The sequence below is a fragment of the Thermochaetoides thermophila genome (genome assembly GCF_000221225.1).
Source record: "Thermochaetoides thermophila DSM 1495 unplaced genomic scaffold scf7180000011818, whole genome shotgun sequence".
NCBI classification, from domain to species: domain Eukaryota; kingdom Fungi; phylum Ascomycota; class Sordariomycetes; order Sordariales; family Chaetomiaceae; genus Thermochaetoides; species Thermochaetoides thermophila.
This window is the reverse complement of record NW_006383034.1, coordinates 2,557,614-2,581,736: the sequence shown is the minus strand read 5'-3', so window position 1 is coordinate 2,581,736 and position 24,123 is coordinate 2,557,614. Positions and strand designations below refer to the sequence as shown.

General features: G+C 51.4%; 4 protein-coding genes across 4 annotated transcripts; all 4 read left to right on the top strand.

The window, feature by feature from the left end:
* Positions 1–235: 235 nt before the first annotated feature.
* On the top strand, positions 236–4,713 carry CTHT_0046930 (uncharacterized protein; the record flags this gene model as incomplete). The annotated part of the gene is made up of 3 exons (XM_006695003.1): positions 236–1,669; positions 1,721–4,439; positions 4,526–4,713. 3 exons carry the CDS (start codon positions 236–238, stop codon positions 4,711–4,713), a joined length of 4,341 nt encoding a protein of 1,446 aa, XP_006695066.1.
* A 739-nt stretch (positions 4,714–5,452) lies between these two features.
* Positions 5,453–7,609, top strand: CTHT_0046920 (GTPase-like protein; the record flags this gene model as incomplete). The annotated part of the gene is made up of 1 exon (XM_006695002.1): positions 5,453–7,609. The coding sequence occupies one exon, from the start codon at positions 5,453–5,455 to the stop codon at positions 7,607–7,609; it is 2,157 nt and encodes a 718-aa protein (XP_006695065.1).
* Positions 7,610–8,005: 396 nt separating this feature from the next.
* On the top strand, positions 8,006–8,557 carry CTHT_0046910 (uncharacterized protein; the record flags this gene model as incomplete). The annotated part of the gene is made up of 3 exons (XM_006695001.1): positions 8,006–8,114; positions 8,188–8,321; positions 8,387–8,557. 3 exons carry the CDS (start codon positions 8,006–8,008, stop codon positions 8,555–8,557), a joined length of 414 nt encoding a protein of 137 aa, XP_006695064.1.
* Positions 8,558–22,274: 13,717 nt separating this feature from the next.
* CTHT_0046900 (endo-1,4-beta-xylanase-like protein) lies at positions 22,275–23,371 on the top strand (the record flags this gene model as incomplete). Its single annotated transcript, XM_006695000.1, has 3 exons — positions 22,275–22,718; positions 22,780–23,223; positions 23,276–23,371. The coding sequence occupies 3 exons, from the start codon at positions 22,275–22,277 to the stop codon at positions 23,369–23,371; spliced, it is 984 nt and encodes a 327-aa protein (XP_006695063.1).
* Between the last annotated feature and the right edge of the window lie 752 nt (positions 23,372–24,123).

The following is a 24,123-nucleotide window of genomic DNA, read 5'->3' as shown; positions in this document are numbered from 1 at the left end:
CACGGAAGCAGCAAAAAGAGCGCCAGAGCCAGCGAACCAGCATCCAGAAAACCAGGAGAGCAAAAGCAGAAAGGAAAGGGCCCGAAAGCCATCGTGCTCTCAGCGCCCTCACAGGCCACACACAGGCCACAGGCTCCCCTCCATTCGGCTGCCGCGCTGCTGCGGGCTTCGGGGCTGCAGTCGTAGCAGTCCGTCAAGTCGGTCCATTCACCACTGTCATTGGTGACCGTCAGCCATGTCCTCCTCCTCCTTCTCCTCCTCCTCATCCCGTCCCGCCGCTACTGGAACGCCGGCTCCATCAACCTCCATTCCCTCAATTCCACCCGTACCATCCTACCCACCACCTGCCGATCCCTTCGACCCTCTCTACTCGTCCACCCCGCCAACCGCCGACTTTATCGGCGCTGCTTCCTCATCCTATTCCTATCCTTACTCTTCTCCGTCGCCACGAACCGTCACGTCCACGTCCATCTCGCATTCGCACTCTACCCGTCTTGGCAGCCGAGACTTGGGCAGCGCCGGCGGGACTGCCCTGCCCCGTCTGAGGAGCCAGTATTACAACTACGACGGCGTCGACGGCAGCAGCAGCAACAGCAGCAGGAACAGATCGACCGCTGCATTCCACGGCCATCACTCCCGAGAGTCGTCGTCAGTTCATATCGCCTCTGTGGCCGCCAGCCCCCCGCGCACTGCATCCCTCTTACCTCCCGCGCGAATCGTCGTGGGGGAACCAACCCTTATCGAAGCGCCGCCGCTCCTCCGCGACCCGTTCAATGACCCTCGACCGGCTCCCAAAGTCCCGGACTCGGCCAAGGAACACAGAAGAGGACGCTCCCGGTCAAGCAGCGGCACAGGCCTGAACGACAGTCTTCGCAACCTCAACCGCTGGTCCGCTTCAACCGCCTCGAGCCGCGCATCCGGTCTTGCCAACTTCTCTCGACGCCTCAGCGCCGACATCTTGAGTGGCGCTTTCCACTCCCATAGGAACAGGCCTTCGACCTCGAGCAGCTCGCCACGCTCTAGCCCTCGGTCCGGTCGCCGCAGCCCTTCGCCGGCCAATAACACATCGTCATTCCCGCCGCCACGGAGCCTTCCTCGTATCTCGACCGGTCCGGATCTGGCACATGAGGTTCTGGGGTCGACTATAATAGGAAGAACACTTTCCCCCACTGCAGAGGAGACGCCGAGGCAAGAACAGCATAGGGACGATTGGGACAACAACACGCGTGCTTGGGATCAGGAGCCGGCATACTCTCAACAACACCAAGGAGAGCAGTCTATCACAGAAGCACAGCAGCCATCTGTCGAGCCGGCACCAGAGCCTGGTATGGCTTACACGCACAACGGACACGGCCATCACGGCCATCACGGTCATGGGCGCGGCGGCCACGAGGCCGGCCACTCGCACATTTACTCGGCGGCCACTCACCACGGCAGCGAAACGATGGGATCAAGCAGTAGAGAAAGGGACCGTGAGCGGTCTCATCGCACACCGTCGCAGAAGACCATATTATCCAAGGCGCTACACAAGGCAAATACCGCTGTTAAGCTGGATAATGCATACAATTTTGAGGGTGCTCGAAAAGCCTATGCCGAAGCTTGTGCTTTACTTCAGCAGGTTTTAATATGGGCCACGGCAGAGGAGGATCGCAGGAAGTTGGAGGCGATTGTAAGTTGTCCGGGCCCCTCCTGTTGGCTGGTAGAAGCTAACGGCGTACAGCATGAGACATACCTTAATCGGGTTATGGAGCTTGACCAGATCCTTGTTGAGATGCAGGAGACACAACCCCAGGAAAAAGAGCTCCCCCGGCGCCCCGATAGCGAAGACCTTGATAATGTCTATAACGAGCATGCGGCTTCGGGTCACCACGACTATGCGAACACATACGGACCTGCGGGCCAGAGACACTACGAGACGGATCACTATCAACATCACTACTATCATGCACAGGCGTCTTCATCAAGGCTGCAACAATCCTACAATGCGTCGTCTACCAGCCATGGCCCGGAAACAAACCATAGGGAAACACGCGCAGGCTCTTACCTAACTTCACAATACTCACTCCAGTCGCAGTTCTCCAAGTCCAGGTACAATGGGTTAACATCGCGCACGACAATGGACAACTCGTATATGCCGCCCCCGCTGTCACCTGGGCGGCCGCTCTCGCCTCTTAGCAGGCATTCGCCAAAGCCGCCGGAGCATGAGAGCCCCAGGAGAAATGCTCATGCTGAGACCTCGACTTCCGGGCACCAGCATGGTCAGCACTTGGCTCCCGGTCATCCGGCCGACCACCATCGGACAAACAGCCACGAGTCGGTGTCCTGGCTTGCCCCCATCGACGAGTCGGATCATTCGAGTGAGTCATCCGTTCACTCCAGGTCGTCCTCACGAATCCGCAGGAAGCATCTGCGTGCCCCGAGCGGTGCTACCGAGGCCGAGTTTGATGCCGCGCTGGACGATGCCATCGAGGCTGCCTATGACGATGGATACGAACCAGAGACCGATTACCCCGGGCCCGTGTACCAAAACACCTCGTCTGTCCCTCCGCCTACTGCCCCCGTGGACCCGGTTGCCGCTGCGATGCAGAAAGTTGAGATGGCTAGGCAGATGGTACGGGAGTCTGAGCGTGAGGCATTGGAGTTGGCCAACGAGAGGGAGCGGCGGTTGCGAGAGCAGCAGCAGCTGGACGATAGGGAGCACAAGAACCAGGAGGCTATGGGAGGTAGTAGGACTGATGATTTCTATGATGATGGAAATGACTCGGAAGAGGAGGAGAGGATCCTGGAGGCGCTCACGAAGGGCCATTCGATCGAGGATTTCATTATCAATGGCCAGCCTCAGTCGTCCGTTCCTCGCGAGTCCGATTCGAGTGGCCTTAGCTCCCGGACCTGGCACAGCTCGATGGGTTCGAATCCGCCTACCGCGACTACCGTCCTTACTCCTGTCAGCGAAACTGGCATCCCTCCTCAGCCGACCGTTCCTGTACCTGCGTTGCCTACGCAACCGCCACCGCAAGTGCCGACTCAACAGCAGCAGAGTGTTCGCGGCCGCCGTCTGTCTGGGCAAAATGCAACGCAGCTCAAGATCGAGACGAGCAAACTTTCTGGTCCGTCTGCTCCGCCGCCAGGGCCTGCCACGGCTGGACCTACCATGTCAGCTTCTCACCCCTCAACAGGCAATTACATCGCGCAGCAGCGTCAAGCCCTCTCTGCCGGCCCGAGCCGCACTGTTGGGCCATTCTCATCGAGGCCCACCCCGTCCCCGGTCCCCGGTGTCCCCGAGAACGAAGTCGCCCAGCCGGAGCCGCTGCCCCCAGTCGCTGTCAATCAGCAACAGCAAGAGCAGCCTCAGGAACAGCCACGCGTCGGCACCCCGTCGATCGTTCGCCCCAGCCTGCGCAAGAACTTCTCGTCGTCCAGCCTCAAGTCCCTGCGCACCCGTAACCACTCCATCTCTCACCTGGAAGAATCCGAACAATCCCCCAGCACCCCTCTCAGCACGCACTTTTCGACCTCCCGGCTCCCCGCCGTCCCGTCCATCCCTGCCTCGATCAAGTCCTCGGTCACCAACAGCAGCCTTGCCTCCTCCAACTCCAGTACCAGCGCTAACAACACCAACACGGCCGGCCTGCACCTCTTCGACAACCACTTCCACTCCCCCGACCGTCCGGGCTCTCCCAATCCCTCCATCCCCGACGCCCCCGTCCCGCTCGAACCCTGCCCTACTGAAGCCCTCCTCCGTCCCTTCTGGCTTATGCGCTGTCTCTATCAGTCCCTGTGCCACCCCCGCGGCGGGTACCTCAGCAACCGGCTCTTCATCCCGCGCGACGTCTGGCGCGTCAAGGGCGTCAAGCTCAAGGCAGTCGAGGATAAGATTGCCAACTGTGACTTGCTGACTGCTGCGTTGCAAAAGTTGGCCCGGGTGGATACGTGTGATGCGGATGCGGTCTTGGAGGAGATGCAGGCTTTCGAGGGGGTTTTGGAACAGGTGCAGGCTGCCTTGGCACGGAAACTTGGGAATGAAGTTGGGGTTAATGGGACGGCGAGCTTGTTTAGGGAGGCTGCTGTCCTGGATGCGATTAATGGGGAGGGGGGTGCCGCAGGGGGTGTGCCGAGGTCGGCAAGTTCGGCTGGGAAGGGAGGGTTCTCGTGGAGAAAGTTAAGGAATAAGGGGAGTAGTGCGAATTTACCCGCCAGCGGGTATTCCTCTGGGAGGGGAACAGCTGGTGGTGCGGGGGGTAGTTCGGTGAATTTGGCTGGGCAGCAGAGTAAAGATGGAAAGGATGCGAAAGAAGGGGTGTTGATGCCCAGTCTGCCGATGACGGCCCATCCGACCAGTAGACCGCCGAAGAGAGATGTCAATAGTGTGTCGTTTGCCGGGCCGAACGCGAATTATATGGCTAGCTTGGCGAGGCTATTTGATGCGGCGCAGACAGTTGGTAAGTTTTTTTTTTTTTTTCCTTTTTCTTCTATCACTCGCACACTTTGGTAATCGAGGAAGGGATGGCTGACAGAAGGTTGGCAGATGCTATAGCACGACAAGTCGACGACCCGGGCTTACGGCACGCGGATAAGACGCAGGTTGGCCTGGAGCTGTGCACGCGGCATGCGGCGGACTTTTTTGCGTTTTATATTTGCCGGTTTGTGCTGTCCGATTTGATGCTCTTGATGGATAAGTTTATTAAGAGGGGAAGTGAGTGGGTTTTGATGTGAGCGATAGGGATTACGAGGCAGGATGGCATGATATAGTTATAGATGCAATGGTGATGATGGGGTTTATGAAGAGCGAGGAGGGTGAATACTTGGCTAGAGATGGCCATGTGCATGGGGAACGGGTTGAAAGCACAATGATTGATGGTGACATGATGGTATCTGGCGTTGAGAGGTGGTGTTAAAAGGAGAGAGCTTGGGGTTGACAGAACGTTTTGACTCACCTTCCCGTATATACCTTTCTGGTGAGCAGGACGGAGAGTAAAGAAGATCATCAATCTTCATTTATTTGTTTATTTATTTATTTTCGTTTCTTTTTTTTTCTTATTTATTTACGTGTAGCTCAGTTGGCAAGGGCCTGTACACTATTTAATTATTCGTATGTACTTAGGTACTAACTACTACATACGTATAATTTTGTCAGCGCTGAGTGAATATATGTAGAATTAGATTCGGCTCCAAATGTTTTTTTTTTCTAGCAATGATCCTTGTGGTGGTGGTGTTGCTATTATTGATCAAGGGGGCCCTTTCTGGCTATTCAGACTGTTCCCCTCGGATAAGATAAGGACCGGGTGGTGGGCTGGTCGGCCCGCGTAAATGCGGGTCCGATTTTTGGAGGTCCTCGACTTCATCCCGACGACGACCCTGACGACACCGACGACAGCGGCCCAATCTTGCCGCACAATATTGAGACAAACTACCACTGAAACTGTGCTTTTATGTCCATATACTGCGCCAATTGATGCTGCGGGGCGTGTCGGGCCTCGAGTCACGGATGGGAACATGGGCGCGGCCGCTCTGGAGGGCGCCGCTGTTGCGCCAGCGAGCTACATCTTCAGTGGCCTTGGGGGTGTCGAGAGAAGGTAGTGCTACGGGGGCGAGGGCGAGAGCGTTGAGTTTTGCCTCTACGGTACGATACATCCAGCTACAGATTGAGGGGAACCTCCTACTCTCTCGGGCCCTCACGACTGCCAGGACAACAACAGTCGCGCAAGTCCGCTCCGCCAGCACCTACTCCTACGCCCGCGACGCCAATGACCTCCGCCTTGCCGAATCTGTCGAGTCCCGCATTGCCGCCATCCCCATCTCCCGCTACCGCAACTTCTGCATCGTCGCCCATATCGACCACGGCAAGTCGACGCTTTCCGACCGCCTGCTCGAACACACCGGCACGATTTCTCCGTCGGGCGAAAACCGTCAGATTTTGGACAAACTAGATGTGGAAAGGGAGAGGGGGATTACGGTGAAAGCGCAGACTTGTACGATGATTTATAAGAATCCTAAAGATGGGGAGGATTATTTGCTGCATTTGGTTGACACGCCGGGACATGTGGACTTCCGTGCGGAAGTTACCAGGTCATATGCCAGCTGTGATGGCGCCCTTCTGCTCGTGGACGCAAGCCAGGGCGTGCAGGCGCAGACGGTAGCGAATTTCTATTTGGCTTTCGCCCAGGGGCTGACGCTGGTTCCTGTCGTCAACAAGATTGATTTACCGACTGCGGATGTCGACCGCGCTCTCGAGCAGCTGCAGACGTCGTTTGAGCTGGACACGTCGAAAGCGGTGCGGGTGAGCGCAAAGACGGGGCAGGGCGTGCCGGAGATCCTGCCGGCCGTGATAGAGAATGTGCCGGCGCCCACAGGAGACGTGAATAAGCCGTTGAGGATGTTGCTGGTAGATTCGTGGTATGATACCTTTCGCGGGGTGGTTTTGTTAGTCAGGGTGTTTGATGGCTGTGTCAAGGCGGGGGATAGGCTGGTCAGTTTTGCGACGGGGAATGAGTATGTTGTTGGGGAGGTGGGGATCAACTATCCGAATCAGGTGCCGCAGAAGGTATTGAGGGCCGGGCAGGTCGGGTACGTGTTTTTCAATCCCGGGATGAAGAAGATTCAAGATGCAAAGATTGGGGATACGTTTACCACGGTGGGCAGTCAGGGAGTTGTCGAGCCGTATCCGGGGTTCGAGGAACCGAAGCCGATGGTTTTCGTGGCGGCATTCCCCACTGATCCGAGCGATTATGCGAAGATCGAGGATTCAATTCATCAGTTGGTGTTGAATGACCGCAGTGTGACGCTGCAGAAGGATTATTCCGAGGCGTTAGGGGCCGGATGGAGGTTGGGGTTCTTGGGGAGTCTGCACTGCTCTGTTTTTCAGGACAGGCTTAGACAAGAGCATGGTGCCGATATCATCATCACGGAACCAGCCGTGCCCGTCAAGATTTCGTGGTCCAACGGCGACCCGGACACGATCATCACCAACCCGGCAGAGTTCCCCGACACCGACGACGTGCGCATGCGCAAGGCTACTACCTACGAGCCCTACGTCCTGGCAACCATCACCCTGCCCGATGAGTACCTCGGCAGAGTAATTGAGGTGTGCGAGAACGCCCGCGGCCAGCAAAAGTCCCTCGAGTTTTTCCACGCCACGCAGGTCATCCTCAAGTACGAAGTGCCCTTGGCCAGCCTGGTCGACGACCTCTTCGGCAAGCTCAAGGGTGCGACAAAGGGATATGCCACGCTGGACTACGAGGACGCGGGCTGGCGAGAGAGCGATTTGTGCAAGATGAATTTACTTGTCAACAAGAAGCCCGTGGACGCGATTGCGCGCGTCGTGCACTCGAGCCAGGTGGAACGGCTTGGCAGACAGTGGGTGACTAAGTTCAAGGAGCATGTCGAGCGGCAGATGTTTGAAGTGGTGATTCAGGCGGCCGTGGGGAAGAGGATTGTTGCGAGGGAGACGATCAAGCCGTTTAGGAAGGATGTGTTAGCGAAGCTGCATGCTAGTGATATTACGCGGAGGAAGAAGCTTTTGGAGAAGCAGAAGGCGGGGCGGAAGAGGTTGAGGGCTGTAGGCAATGTGGTTATTCAGCAAGAAGCGTTTCAAAAGTTTTTGGCGAAATGATTTAGATGATGTATTATTTGTGTCTGTCTACCAGGTACCTATCTAGAGGTGTATATATGGCATGGCTGGCGTTGGGGCTAGAGGGAGACGCTCCCGTGTGTACAATACATGGAATGTTCTCTTGTCAACCTGGACAGTTTGCGGCTTCCCGTTCGTGAAGAGTGGTGAAATGGCATTTGGTTCATGCCCAGGAAAAAGGAGCGTCTAAGGTGAGGATTTTGAGGGTTCCAAGTTTCTTGACTTCTGATCCATCGGCATCCATTAGACTCCGACGCCCTCAGCTTAAAAACTCTCCTCCAGGACCTCCCCCTGTCACCATCGCCACCCCTCGCCATAGCTCGCCCAGATAACCCCTTCTCTCAGCCTACTCACTTGCTTCACCATCACACCATCGCAATGTCCTCCGACTCCAAGCCCTTTACAGTTGGCATAACCGGCATCACCGGCCGTCTCGGCCGTCTCCTCCTCTCCGCCCTCCTCACCTCCCGTCCCAAAGTTCACATTCGTGGCTTGGCCCGCGATCTCTCCAAACTCCCCTCCTCCTTTACCACATGATTAAAGCTAACCTTTATTTTAAGGCGACGCCCTTTCCCTCCTCGCGCTGCGCGAGTTCGTCTCATGGTGCGACGTCGTCGCCTGCTGTTATCTGGGAGATAACAAGTCAATGACCGAAGGTCAAAAACTCCTCATCGATCTCTGCGAAGAATTTGGAGTAGAACGCTACGTGGCAAGTGACTGGTGTCTGGACTACCGCCCCTTACAAAAGGTGGGCTCTAGGTCAAGGATCCTACGAAAGAGATCAAGGCGTATCCGGAGACGAAGGATAAGGTAAAGGTGGTGCATCTGCTGATTGGCAGGTTCATGAACGCGCTGTTGGCGCCGTTCTTTGGACTGTGGGATGGGCAGGATATGGTGTTGAGGTATGGGAAGAGAAAGCAGGAGGTGTAGGAGGGGACACCGTATGAAAATACTTTGCGGTGGCGGCTGTTAAAGTTGAGAAATGTAAGCTTTCCCTTGGGAGTCTTGGCGGTGTGGATAGGGTCAACCGTGATGGCTAACATGAACTTGAGTGGCTGCCGATTGCAAGACGGTGCATGAGATTGTTGCCTCGATTGAGAAGGTGTACGGGGTGAAGGTCGACTTTGGAGCGCACGGGCTCGCTGGAGGAACTGAAGAAGATGCATGTGCAGAGGGCGGCTGAGCCACAGAATTGGATGACTTATATGTCCCTGTGAGTCTCCCTCGATAGTGATGGGTTACTAATGAAGGGAGGATGGTGACTCGACAGGTTTTCACCTATTATTGGCTCAATGGTCAGACTTCGGTTGGCCCGGAGCTCGATAATGACTAGTACCTGCAGGTCAAGGCCGTGTCGTGGGAGGAGTTTCTTACGCGGACGAACGGTAGCCCGATGACTTTTGGCTGATCATATACAAGGAAGAAATGGGCTTGTATATTAGCAGTACTATAAAAATTTATCGCGTTCAAGTTCTCACACTGCGCTGCCCCAGGCTTCTGTATTAGTCTTGATTCCGTTTGTTCAACCTATACCCTATCTTCATGTTTACCTCCGTTTATATTGTTTACTTAAGTTCTCTTCTCCGTCCCACCCTCCCAACTCCCTGGCTCTCTCGGTGGAAGTTTGCCCCCAACCCTTGGTCTCTTTACCCCAACCCCTCCAACTCAACCCCAATGCTCCTCGCCTCAACCGCTAACCGTCGTCCTAACATCCCCGCAACCATATTCCCGCCTTCCTTGCTCATCCTCATCTGTAACAGATTTATCACAAACAGCACATCAGCCCTGCTACGTGCGCTGCCACTTACCACAAAGTCTTCTAAAAAGACTAACCCGGCGAGGTATGCAGCGTAGCCTTAGGATGTAGTGCTTTACGTGGAGGGAGTACTGGGGTCGGGGAGAGAAGTGTGAGTGTGTTGAAGAGGCTGGGGAGGGGGAAAAGTCTTGTCATGCATAAAGTGATGGGTTGGTAGCTGGCGATGGGGCAGCAGATATAGATGATGAGGAGGGGATGTGCCGTCTGGCTTAGAAGTGAAGGCCCATGTGGCAGGAGGACAAGCATCATGGTACAATGACCTCCAAGTCAGTATCTGCCCCGCGGCCGCCAACGTCCGACTTTTGAGCTGCGCTAGCACAAAGCCAAACTCACCGCCTCCTAACCCCATCGTTTGCTTCGCTTGCTGCTGAGCTTTTTAGCAGTCGTTATGTGAAAACTCATTGTCGCTTTATGGGCAAGAAAGCTCACAAACACTATCCGGACTGGCCATGTTCTGCGATAGATGCAGCTTCGGACTCGACAGATGGACAGCGAAGAGGTTAAGGAGGTGTCAAGTGCTTGGTGCCGGGCCCAGTAGGGTGTTGACAGACTTGATATAGGGGAACTAGGGTCTTGGTTGGCAGGGATAGGAACGCAATCAGGCGGAGATTCCAAAAGCGTGGCTTGGTAGAACAAGTGGGTTATCAAGACGCGAGCGGCTAGGCGGCTGCGAAGGACTGGGTCGCCACTTGGATCGTTTAGGGAGAATCAGTGGGTTATCCCGGCTTGCCGGGGGGGGGGGGGATGGCTTGGTGGGAGGTTTTTTCGAGGGCGGGGAGGTAGGTGTGCATCAGTTTAAACTTTCTAGCACTAGGCTCTACCCAGAAAATGAGTTGATTGACTTGTTCACTACTAATTCCCGAAGACAACCCCGACATGGTACAAATCAAGCGATCAGCGACATAAATAACCACCACGTTCTGAGTCTCTCTTCCAGCTCGATCCAGTCGCATAGTGGAGCTGCATGAGAAAGCAAGCTTCGAGCAGGTACTTGACCCCCTTGTCAAGCTAATGGAGGTTTCAGGAGGTAGGCGACGCGGATGTCTCGGCCAATGCTGAGTGATGCTTGGGGGAAGAAGCCGTTCTGGGCTTCGGGGTTTGGGAGCGGCATCCAATATTGGGAGAGGGGGATTGTAAGGGTGTTGCCTTGGTCCTGTGGCTGCCAAATCAGTCAGGGGTCCTTCATGAACGTGGGTGGCTAACATTCGTACCTTTCTTTCCGAATCCTCGGCAAGAGACCCTGCATGTTGGTGCAATTCCTCGACCAAGAACGCATGCGCCGGATCGGTAGTAGTCCTTGTCTAAGTGATGCTAATTACCGCGCTGGGTAAAGCATCGGCGAGCCATGGTAGCCCTCGGGAAGTACATTGAAATGCTGTTGAGCAGGCATTAAGTCAAAGAGAGCTTGTCCCACTCACAGTTCATGTACCAGCTGAGGCGATATCTTCAGCCCTTCCTCGCCAGTCTGGTATTCAGCCCCTAAAGGCAAGGTCCTGGTCCTGAACTCTTTCCTACCCAGCCCTCCGCCTGAACAAACGGACTCGCAGCCCTTACTCCCCTTCCCCCCCCCCCCCCATCAGCCGTGGCGATCGCGGTCTCAGACTAGACACACACCCCCCGCGGGCCGATCCTCCGGAGGCTATATTACAACCCCAGGCGTAACAGGTACATCATTAACCCCCTACCTTCTCACGAACCAATCTCTAACTTCTCCACCTGCGTCTTCTTCTCCTGATAATTCGACCTCTTTGACAAAGGTAGACACTGTCTTCCCCATCCCGACACAGCGCGCATGGCTTTTTGAAGCTAGGCCCGCACCGGACTTTGCTGGACCACCATATTTAGACGCAGAAACAGAGAAAGAGAACAATTCAGACAGATCTGCGTATCAGGCAAGTGTGGGATGTAAATATTCATTTTATTACAAGCTCCGTTATAGGCAAATGGCCAAATTTTAGTCCGAGTATTGCTATAATTAGTGTTGCTGGATCAGCGAAGAAAGATGATACAGAATTGATAGAGAGCGCAACATTTTGGAAATATGAACCGTTTGAACCACAGCTAGCATTTGGGGAGAAAGATGTGTATGGAGAAGAATTACACGGCTGTTATGATGTTGAAGACTAGATGTTAACAGGATAGCCGTAGGGTAAAAATAGCGATATCATTATCCTTTGTTGCCTTCATGATGTGAACATGCTTGGAACTGAACTCTCACCATTACTTACCAGTATATCTCCCTTATCTTACAAGTGGAATTGCCTGCTGCAGTTTCCACCACGCATGCACGGGCGCCACAACTCCGTCGAAGAACCATTGACAGAACGTCCGGGATTGAAACGACGTTTCATCTGCATTTCCCTCAAAATGACGCTGGCACTCCAAACAACGCAGAACCGCCTTTGCATATGTGTGTCCCGCTCTACGCATCACGTCCCTCAACTGACGCCTGGCACGTCTGTATAGGATAGCCTCTCCCAACTCTGGCTGTTGCCCAGACCCCTGAGATACGGGTTGTTCGGTGCGCTCGAGTGGGCTGTCAAGACATAGCTCAATTAAGAGAATTCCTAAGGCGAATACCATCCGGTTGTGGATGAGACTTTGAGATGGACTGACAGCAGATGGTGTCCCCGCTGTGCTCCCAACCAGGACGGCGGAGGATGGGCTTTTGAGAGTACTAGATACACCGACTAGAGGGTTGAAGTATAATTCAGGTTCAGAAGTTGCGCCGAGCCCCAGATGAATAGCATCAGAAGCCATTGAATAGGGGATGTCTCCCTTCAGCCAAGGAGTTCCACAAAGATGGAGGACTGCCCATGCTGCTGCCGCCGCGATTGCAAATCTACTTCGGTTCGATTCCGGTAGAAGGTTTTCGGATAAAGCTCTACCGATAGGCATGAAGTCCATGATTTTATATTGGTCCCGATAGATGCAGCGAAGGATATGAGATTTTGCTTGACTAACGTCCTCAGGGAGAACGTAACTTATTTCTCCTTCTAGGTCAGTTTTATTGGTGTTCTTCAGGAAATCGCATAAGCAATTGATGACCGGAACACTTGAATGAATAGCATTATGAGCTGCATGTAGATGTGATGTTAGTTAACTGTTGAATTAATGCATTCGATGAGAGGGATCATACCAGTTACGGTGGTCATAGTGGCTGTTGAATGAGGTCCTTGTTGGTCAGCCCGCCTTATAGCTTTGCTTCCGGACGATTGGAGGTATTCAGGCTGGGAGGTAAACGAGACCTCGGAAGCTTTTTTGTTCTGCGGTAGAAAAAGGTTTTTTTGATTGGGAACCGTTGGGTGATTTGACACAGCCCCGGACTCCTTAGATCCAATGACTTGTTTGACTTCAAAACTTATAGCAATTGTGTGCCATTTCCTGCGTGAGAACTGGTCCGAAGTGATCGTAATCTCGAATGCCAAGGCCTCTGGCACCCTTTGGCCAATACAATTTTCGTCATCGCTAGTATGCCAAAGGGAGATCATGTTGGCTGTATGCTCGAGACACTGGCAGCGCCAAATCCGAGTACAGGCATTGTAGATACAGCTAGCAGCATCCCGTATTCGCTGACATTCTGCGATATCAAACCGACTCTGAAGTTCCCTGACTGGCGAAGGCGTATTATCCGAGCTCGGAGCATCCAGTATTAGCTCTCCGTCCGTGTTCTCGAGAAGAAGCAAAGAAAGCGCTCGGTTCCATTCTTCCAAGTCAGTAAGTAGTTTTGTTCGTGCTTCCCGACGCAAGGCATATTTAATGCGCTGATAATCCCAAACCATGCGCTTCCAAAGGTTGTATTTCCAACTCGGCTTTATCTTGCGGCTCGTCAGCTGTCATATCATAACAATGCGGATTTAGGCTCAATATCCACTGAGGGAAAGCCATCTTCCTCGACTTACGTAGCCTTTTTCGAGCGGCACCAGCTTAGTAGTGAGCTCCTGGATTCTATCCTGTATTAATTTCACTATTTCCAGGACACTGGCCGACGATCCAGGATATTTCACTTCCACAAAGGCTTCAAAGTCAGAGAAAAGAGGGAGAGATCTCACATGCTTCTCCAAAGCGGATGGGCTTGTGATCTTATTGCTCAATCTGATTGGAAATCCGGCTTTAGATAGTGTTGTTTCAAGATCCATGAGTTGAAGCCAGATCTTGGTGGTGAAGACGCTCAAACTTTTCCGATGAGACTCCCCCTCATACTTGTCAAGGGCATAAAGAAAGAGAGGAACAACACCAAGCACCACGCCAACGGCTTCCATGGATGATCGATTCAAAAATATATGGCAACGTGTGCTTTCAGACGGGGCCGAGAAATAGGATTCTTTCAGTCCTGCAGTGTGTGGCAGTTGGGACTGTAATGCTTAACCAAAGAGATGACGTTGTTCAACCCAAAATGGAGATTCGGGCGCCAGAGCGATATGAAAGCGGAGCAAAGTCCTATACTGTTGGGAACAAGGTGAGTACAATAGGTTGCTAAGGACATTGCGCGGGGAAAACCCGCGCGTAGCTTGTGCCCGCTGGTCCAGCTTGTCCGAGCGGGGAGGTGGGAGGTTGAGCTGGTCGAAGACCAGTTGAGTAGCTTGTACCCGCTGGCCCAAGCGGGAAAGTCGGGGTTGAGTTGGTCAAAGACCAGGGAAGTGCGAGGTGGAGGGAGCCGGATTCAAACCGACGACCTGCCAGGCCACAGCAGGTTTTTTTTTTTTTTTCCAGGAGCAACGCACTCCAACTGCGCCATCCCCCTTATGATAAGGTAGTAAGCAGTAGTCAGCATGTATAGGTTACGTTTGCAACATAATGGAGAGAGGGCTTTGGGGCCGGGCTGCTTCCGGTGTGGCTTGCTTAGAAACGAAGTGGAGACGTAAGTCCCTCTGTCCCATTTTGTAACGTCCAAATTGAACCAATATATGTACAAGCCCTTCTCTTTCCGCAAATCTTAGAATGCCTTAGGAAAAATAAATTGTTGGCGTACTTTACGTATATAATGTGTTTGAAGGATTGCTCTTCGTTGGAGAGTAGTACGGAAACGGAAAGCTGTATTATCCCGTAAGGGGAATGCGGAATCAGAGAAATATCTTCCCCGCAGGTGGTGTGAGACACGAAGCTGGTGCCCTTTGGGGGTTCGGGGTGAGAGGGGTTTGGATTGGACTGCATTATATTTTTGACTGGCTTCACCCCTGGGGGCGCTAGGTGGGAGGGGGATGGGAACTGAGTTAAGTCGACGCAAGTCCTCCGTTCAGAGCGAGGAATGAAATGACGAGCAGAGTCCCCAGTCCAATAGCATATCATCCCAAGATGCCTGACCTAGGGGTCACCTGTTGTGTGAAGATTTATGCATGAACTAAAGAACTCATCGGTATCATTTCCTAGATTGATTCCTGTAAGGGATGGATGAACGTGTACATCACTACGTGTACACATCATGCATGCATGCATTCCCGTCACATTGACCACGACGACAACGATTCTTGCTATAGACAAAACTTTCGTTTTACAAGCTAGTATATTTTCAACCAATACCGGAAACATGAGTTGTTACCTCATAGAACAGGTACCTGCATTGTGGTGGTACTTTGGAACACAAGTACTTCCCTTGCGGCGGGGGCAGTATGATATAGTGTTTAGTATCTACAAACTGGATCCGCTGGGAGGAAAAGCTCCGAATCACCCCATACTGCATGTACTTCGGCAGGACCGTTACAGACAGCCCCGCTAATCGTTGCTCTTACTAGGCCGTACCCCGCTTTTACCATCTAAGACACGAGCCCATTAAGAAGTTCCAAACAAGGAGCCAATCTAGCATTTTAAAAGACCAGGAAGCGCAGAAACTCATTAACGAGGCAGAGTTTGATGTCCTCTCTAGACATCACAGCCCTATTGTAAGCTGATAGTTATCTTGTCCACGCTGATTGCTTTCTTGTACACCTTTGATTACCAACCTATCTTTGTCAGGCAATTGAGCTGCGACTTCCACAAAGGTCACAAAGTCGTACGCCTCGATATAAGTAGGGCCCACACCCACTTGCCACTTGAAAAAACTATGTTGGATCAAAGAAATTAACTTCGCATCTTTTTATAGGTACTCGAACCTGTTCCCTATTTTTCAATCAAGTTATCCCCGTTTCTTACAACACTACTTTAGGCATTTAAGCGATGGTTCATAGCCTGTGTCATGGATACATCTGACTTCACACATAGCATGATTAGTTTGGGGGAGAGCTGCTTCAAAGAGGACAGATCTTCTCGAACAGGTGATCAGGAGGGAGATGATCTCACCTCCAGCGATGATAAACGCTCCATGCCAGTGAAACTGGAGGGGTGCAACAACATAGAAGAAGATGACGTTGGATTTTGTGATCTGTTCAGCAAATGTGTTGATGGATACCGAAGGTTGTTGCTTGCACTTCAGACACCGAAAAACTTTGGCCACCAAGATCCTAGTGGTGTAGCTCCACCTTTGATAGGCCCAAAATTCTTACAGAGAGCTCTGGATGAGTTTGGAAGGTTAAAAATTTGGGGCTACGACTTCCGCGTGGAGCTCCCTGATCAGAACCGATTGTCCCTCGGTGCGAAATTACAGCACCACCTCGACCTGAGAGCGAGGTTGTACAAACACCTTCAGGTTCTTGATGCAGAGATTCAGTTAGGTATGCGTTTAGCTACTTTCCATTCAATCTTTATAGCTGTCTCATTGCATGACCAGTAACAAAATGCCTGACATAGCTCATGATAGGACTAAACCTCGTCGATGGGAGAGTTGACTCAAATGATATGCTCGACAGCGATTCTGATGATTCAGAGTATCTGTCTGCAGATGCTGTTGACAATCCCGTCACAATAATCATGAAACGGATCTTCAGTTACATCCAACTACTTTACGATTTTGGGCTCCTGTTGCACCGTATTTCTGATCCATCACCATATCATCAATCCTATCTCAAGTCAGGAGCCTCTGAAGCAGAAGATTCTTTATTATCAAAAGATCGGTTTCACATTCGTGAAACCATTAGGAAATGGCGGAATCTTCAATACCTGAATATTAAACCATATGAAGAGAAGAAAGTCACACCAGATGATATCCAACGTCGTGCAGATAAGACAGAAGTTGGGCTTGAAGATCTCAGCAACATCATTGTGGATCGGCTTGCAAAGGCAAATGTGAAGCGACGAGAGCAGTTTAGTTATTGGGTCAAGTACCCAGATAAACCGCCAGTCACGGTGGAAAGCGAGCGCGTACAGAGCTTCCAGCATATACAAGAGAGTCCTGCTCTCTCAATTCAACGCCAAGGGACAATCGGGGGTGCAGAGTCGGTAACATCTGCACGGACCAAATTGCTTCCCGTAGAGGCAGTTGGAATGTTGGAAGTACCCGGCTCTCATCAACTGGAGTCAACGAAAATGCGAATAGGGGAGAACTGGAAGTACGATATCCACTTACCCTCTTATGAGTACAATGAAATTGATGCAGACTAACATATACACTCTGCCTTAGACGTCACGTACTTTGGGATCTCAGACCATACCTCTGTGTGCATGTTGATTGCCCGAATCCAACAGAACTCTATGCCACCCGGGATGAATGGATGTATCACGAAATGCAATTTCACTGGCGTCAGTGGACTTGCCCACTATGTCGAGTCAGCTTCTCAGCACGACAGCAGATGGAACGCCATTTGAATACGCAGCATTCTGCGAACTCTGGCAACGATAAACTCCTCGAAGATGTTAAGCAAACGCTACTTGAACTGTCTGAGCACCGTATGGATAAGACAACACCGGTTTCTTGCCCACTCTGCAAAAAAGAATCTCCGTTGGAACCGATGTTGTACAATTGTTTAGGCAGGCATTTGGAAGAGATATCATTGCTTGCGCTTCCCGAAATCCCCGGGTGGAATCAAGAAACAGATCACGCAGACCAACAAGGCAACGATGACCGAACGATGCTGAGTTGGGCTGCAAAATATGGTCAAACAGAGATTGTTAAAGCTCTGTTATGTGATGGCCGAGTTGATCCAAACCGACCGGGCAAGGATGGTCGAACGCCGCTGAGTTGGGCTGCACAGAACGGTCATACGGAGGTTGTTAAAGCTCTGTTATGTGATGGCCGAGTTGATCCAGACCGACAAGGCAACTATGGCCGAACGCCTCTGAGTTTGGGTGCAGAATACGGCCATACAGAGATTGTTAAAGCTCTGTTATGTGATGATCGAGTTGATCCAGACCGACATGACAAGGATGGTCGAACGCCGCTGGGTTGGGCTGCGCAGAATGGCCATATGGAGGTTGTTAAAGCTCTGTTATGTGATGGCCGAGTTGATCCAGACCGACAAGACAATTATGGCCGAACGCCGCTAAGTTTGGGTGCAGAATACGGCCACACAGAGATTGTTAAAGCTCTGTTATGTTATTGCCGAGTTGATCCAGACCGGCAAGACAACTGTGGCCGAACGCCGCTACGTAGGGCTGCAGTGTATAGTCGAGTGCCTCTGAGTTGGGCTGCATGGAATGATCGTATGAAGGATGTTAAAACTTTGTTATATGATAGCCAAGTTGATCCAGACCGACTGAATAAGGACGGTCGAACGCCGCTGAGTTGGGCTGCATGGAATGATCGTATGAAGGATGTTAAAACTTTGTTATATGATGGCCGAGTTGATCCAGACCGACAAGGCAACTATGGCCGAACTCCTCTGAGTTTGGGTGCAGAATACGGCCATACAGAGATTGTTAAAGCTCTGTTATGTGATGGCCGAGTTGATCCAGACCGACAAGACAAGGATGGTCGAACGCCACTGAGTTGGGCTGCGCAGAATGGCCATACGGAGGTTGTTAGAACTCTGTTATGTGATGATCGAGTTGATCCAAAGCAGCAAGACTACTATGGCCGAACGCCGCTAAGTTGGGCTGCGCAGAATGGCCATACGGAGGTTGTTAAAGCTCTGTTATGTGATGGTCGAGTTGATCCAAGCCGACTGGGCAAGGATGGCCGAACGCCGCTGAGTTGGGCTGCACAGAATGGCCATACGGAGGTTGTTAAAGCTCTGTTATGTGATGGCCGAGTTGATCCAGACCGACAAGACAACTATGGCCGAACGCCTCTAGGTTTGGGTGCAGAATATGGCCATACAGAGATTGTTAAAGCTCTGTTATGTGATGGCCGAGTTGATCCAGACAGACAGGATAACTATGGCCAAACGCCGCTGAGTTCGGCTGTAGAATATGGTCAAACAGAGATTGTTAAAGCTCTGTTATGTGATGGCCGAGTTGATCCAAACCGACTGGGCAAGGATGGTCGAACGCCGCTAAGTTTTGCTGCGCAGAATGGCCATACGGAGGTTGTTAAAGCTCTGTTATGTGATGACCGAGTTGATCCAGACAGACAGGACAACTATGGCCGAACGCCGCTGAGTTGGGCTGTAAAATGTGGTCAAACAGAGATTGTTAAAGCTCTGTTATGTGATGGCCGAGTTGATCCAAACCGACCGGGCAAGGATGGTCGAACGCCGCTGAGTTGGGCTGCACAGAATGCCCTTACGGAGGTTGTTGAAGCTTTATTATCTGACGACCGAGTCAGGTCAATGAGGCAGTCGGACTAATCCTAGACCGATAACATCGAGATATCGCTAGGCTAGTTGATTTATCAAAGCCTCACACCTTTCATATTTATATCATCTCTTTGCTCTTCTCTTCTAAAATCTAGACTGTCTTGCTGCACTTCAAGTTCCTAAGATGTTCGTAGGGTGAATGATATCTCAATTCTCTTAAGGGAAACCATATCGCAAGGTTGCACTCATTCTCAGAAACAGGTCTGTTAGTAGTATCGTCAGAAGTTTGGTAATGCCTCATATTTACATAGTAGTTCCAATGGCATTACTCCATCTTCCATAAACAAAGCTGGCTCTGAGCGAGCGTAAAGATGGGGAACAAGTTCCCTATAATCTAGGCTGAATTCTTGATAAGATAGAATGCCAGTTGTAACGATTCCACAGCCTGCTGAAATGGTCTCGAAGGTAGTGACCGGGCTAAACAGAGACTTTCACGCATAATGTTCAACATTGTGGTCATTAGTTGAGGTAAGTAGTTTGTTGTATTGTTTACTAAGGAGCTCTCATGGGCATCCTTGAGCAGGTGACTGGCTTCCTTTTATACACGATTGATCATTCTCCCTTGAAAATTATCACTGTTCTCTGGTTGATTTTTTCACGTCTGTGTAGTCGATTATCATCCTTTGCTGGATGCTTACCAATACGGCATGTACTATCGTTTCCTGATTGATGTAACGATCCAAACAGACCTCCTGAGATGGATTCGATGATTTCCAGGCTGCTGGATTGAGAGACAGGAGTTCTCACACAACCAAAGTGGCCGTTGTGGTCACCAGTTGGTAAGCAACTGTTTGTATTTCTGACTAGAGGATTTTCTTGGGCCAGATGGCCCTACTTGGAATCTATATACATCTCATCTCATGCACTCTTGTAGCTTCCCTTCCTTCTTCCTCAACAGCACAGACTGTTAAGAGCAAACATCCTTGATTGTTGAGGAACACTTTCCCAATGTTCGGTTATTGGGGGCGGATATCCGCGTTTGATGGGTCACAACTCCCTTCTACTCCGATCAGTGAGTTGCACGGAAGCTACTCTCTCAGATAGAGTCATTGTTGGTCGTGACAATTGACTATTTTTCTTTATGCATTCTCCCCTACAAGTTAAGCCTTCCTTTGTATTTTATCTTGTTCATAAGACAACAAAAAGGAAAAAGAAAAGAGAAAAAAGAGCTAGTCGACCGCTAGGCAAGATCAAACGTCATTCTTTTCCCAGGTCTGGGTCTTTACGCGAGTTCTCATGTGCGAGACAGTTCCGGCGGGACCATGTTAAAGGAAGCAAATAGCCAATTACGGAAAGCTTTTTTGGATCAATATGCTAAGGATCTTATCTTAGCAAAAGGTTATGCATTTTTGTTCGTAAACTTATAGAATGTTAGGGCATCTAGCAGGGAATTTGTGACGATTCCACAGCCTCTTAGGATAGGATCGAATGTAGTGGCCAGGCTGTAGAATCTGGGGGACTGGGGCCCTCACATACTAGTGTACGTGATTTATTGTGATCACCAGCTGTTGGTTGACAACTGTTTGTGATTACGGAGTCCTCGGTATTGCTAACAATGGGGAACAAAGGGGCCTGTTTTCAGCCGCCGACACTTATCCTTTTCGTCACTTCTGTTCCAGAAACATACAAATTAGTGTCGTGGAGGAGCGAAGGCCGCGATAGCTTTGAGTCCTGGAGAGAAGAGTTCTGGGACCCACATCAGATGCATTTGTAAGTCGGTGTTCGATAAGTTGTTGTCCCACGCGATGTAGCCTCACGATGGGGCTGGAGGTGAGACAGCAAGCCACAAAACATTGTAAATACCGTGATATTAGTCGACAATACGGATTACAACAACATTAAGAGCCTTAATTGGGAGTTTGTAAGAAGAGGTATGACTTCCCGACCTCAAGCTGTTCTTGGTCATGGCTCATCACCCTTGCGGTTACTTCTGCCCTTGGCAACTGGCGAATTTATCCTTCAGTATTGGAAACTCGGGCCCAAGACAATAGATTTTCCCTTGGAAACTCTTCATGTCCAACTCAGAAACCTTTTGCCCTCCGGCGTCATGGGTACGACCCAGCACCGTCGAGGGTGAACCCGGTCGGAAAATAGGATAAATAAATGTCCTATATTTTATGTTTTCAATGAAGGTAGCATCTCATTAACTATCAAGTCTGAGAGTCTAGACTGGATGATCAGGAAGGAAGTTGTAACAAGCTGATTGAGAGTATGACGATGTTAACCGCGCCAACCACAGGAGTAGATTTGTGAGTATCGTGTCCTTTTTTGATCTTCAAGCTCGGCGCCGGTTCAGCGACGTCCATTCCTGATGTTCCGGTCGAATGGATGGTACAGGTAATTGGTAAGGAAGATGAGAAGACCGAGTCCAAACCCACGCTGCTATTCTTGCCACAACATTCTTGATCCACCGCTCTGTGGCCACCCTATTGAATGCGCTTTTCCAGAACATCCAGAACATCTAGTCCTCTGCCCTCAATATCAGTGCAAATTGGCCGATTCGGTATCTCCATCTCCCCACATATTTTCCCTCAATAGCTAGCTATATAGTTTCTCCCCTGGTTGCTGGAGTCAGTAATTATTCTATACAAACTGTCAGTGTAGTTTAACTTAATACTTGCATCAATCTCATATCCCGTATAGCATCACGCTCCGTGTTCAGCATATAAAGGGTTCCTGGCAGCTGTCACATTATCCCGCCAATGAAAGCAGGTAGATGATTTGCCGTGTAAGTTTCATTCGAGCGGGTAGCTGAAGAAGTAAAGCGGTTTGTGGGTTGCAGAGCGGAAGGACACGGTATTAATGGGAATGGGGAATATGGCAAAAAGGGAGGCCCCGGCCGCTAACTAGTTTATCCGCCATGACAATGGGTGCGGCTAAACGTAGAATTTGTACAAACATCCTCACAAACGCCAAACACCTTGCAAGGCCCCGCAGTCGTAGAGGTCACGGGGTTTTTACGGGGCTCACTTAAGCGGCGTGCCTTTAGTTGTACGGTGCGAGAGGGGTGCCAAGATTAAGAAGAAAAACGCGGAGGAATGATCGAAGATGAGAACGGAAATAAGCTTGCAAGATCCAAGCTGCTTATATATTGAGGGTTAACTGCCGGAAGGGATCGAGAAAGAAGTATATAAGTGATCATGCTGCTTGCTGTTTTCCTGGTATCCCAGATTCTGTCCGCATCCGTCAGTTCTATCCCCCAGAGCCACCACACGACACTGTCACCATGAAGTTCAATCTCCTTCTCTTGTTAGCGCCGCTGGCAGCGGCTGCTCCCACCCTCGAAACTCGGCAGGCTTCCGAGAGCGTGGACCAGCTGTTCAAGGCGAAGGGCAAAGAGTACTTCGGCGTGTGCACCGACCAGGGTCGGCTGCAGCAGGGCAGGAACGCGGCGATCATCGAGGCCAACTTCGGGCAGGTGACGCCGGAGAACAGCATGAAGTGGGAGTCGCTGCAGCCGCGCCAGGGCCAGTACAATTGGGGCCAGGCCGATTACCTGGTCAACTGGGCGACCGCGCGCAACAAGACTATCCGCGGGCATACCTTCGTCTGGCACTCGCAGCTTGCTGGATGGGTTAATAATGTGCGCGACCGGAACCAGCTTACTAGGGTCATTCAGGACCATATAACCACGGTCATGACCCGGTATAAGGGCAAGATCTACCACTGGGTAAGCTTGACTCTACATAAGCGCCAGGGGAGCCTTGACTGACCACCACACCACGCGCCAGGACGTCATCAACGAGATGTTCAACGAGGATGGCTCCATCCGCAGCTCCGTTTTCTCGCAGGTCCTCGGCGAAGAGTTCGTCGGCATTGCCTTCCGCGCCGCGCGCGCCGCCGACCCCAGCGCGAAGCTGTACATTAACGATTACAACCTAGACAACCCGACCTACGCCAAGATCACCCGTGGCATGGTCCCCAACGTGCAGAGATGGATCCAGCAGGGCATCCCCATCGACGGCATCGGCACCCAGGGCCATCTGCAGTCCGGCCAGGGCAACGGCCTTGCTCAGGCCATCAAGGTCCTGGCTGCTACGCCCGGCATCAAGGAGGTTGCTGTCACGGAGCTGGATATCCAGAATAACCATGTCAATGACTATGTTGCTGTTACTCGCGGCTGCCTTGAGGAGCCAAAGTGCGTTGGTATTACGGTCTGGGGTGTTCGTGATCAGGTAAGTCTTTTTGTTGAGAATCGGCAAGATAGGTCTTACTGACGGTATGCAGGACTCGTGGCGCCCGGCTGGTAACCCGCTGCTGTTCGATAGCAACTACAACCCGAAGCAGGCTTATAACGCCATTGTCCAGCTGCTGAAGCAGTAAATGTGGAGATTGAACTCTTCGGCTGGTAGTTGGCAAGTCTGACTTGTGTGGAGTAACTGGGATAGGCCCCAAAGTGATGTATATATCGCGAGTCATCTCGACTGTCGATACATAAGTCTTATCAATACACGTTTCTGGAGACATGTTAGATATCTAGGAGATCATGGATTTGTCATAGACCTTGTATTTGGCGTAACTCTTGGTGGATGAGGGCCGAGTGAGCCTGTTCGAAGATCCGTTCTTTGAACCAACTCTCTGTTTTGGCGCTCTACGCGCTCCGCTATGAGAATTTACCCTTCGCTCATGGCACACGACTCCCTATCCCTCTAAGTCCACATCGGCTTTCCTCTGAGCGGGTTTTCTCCCGACGTTACCTGTATATAGTTCTATCTAGGTAGCTATTGCCCGCCGGCGTCGTGCACGACCTTGGCCCTCAGGGGATGAATCCGGTCGAAAATGGAATTGGAATGAATTGAAGCTCGCACGAGAGCCCTGATTGGATTGTGTGAGTTGTGTTACGATGAAACACTTGGAGAGCCACGGTAGATCTAATCATTGGCTGTCGATGCTTGCTGACTACGCCTCAGTAACAAAGAGGTGGGTGAGAAAGCATCTTGCTGAGTAATGGCAGGAGATTTTCAGGCCGTTAATGGTCAAGAAATACTGTTGCCTGGCCGAAGATTTGTGTTCAACAGAGACAATTCCATACGAAATGCAGGCTTGTCAGCCCTAATGCAAGTTAAACTGCTGAA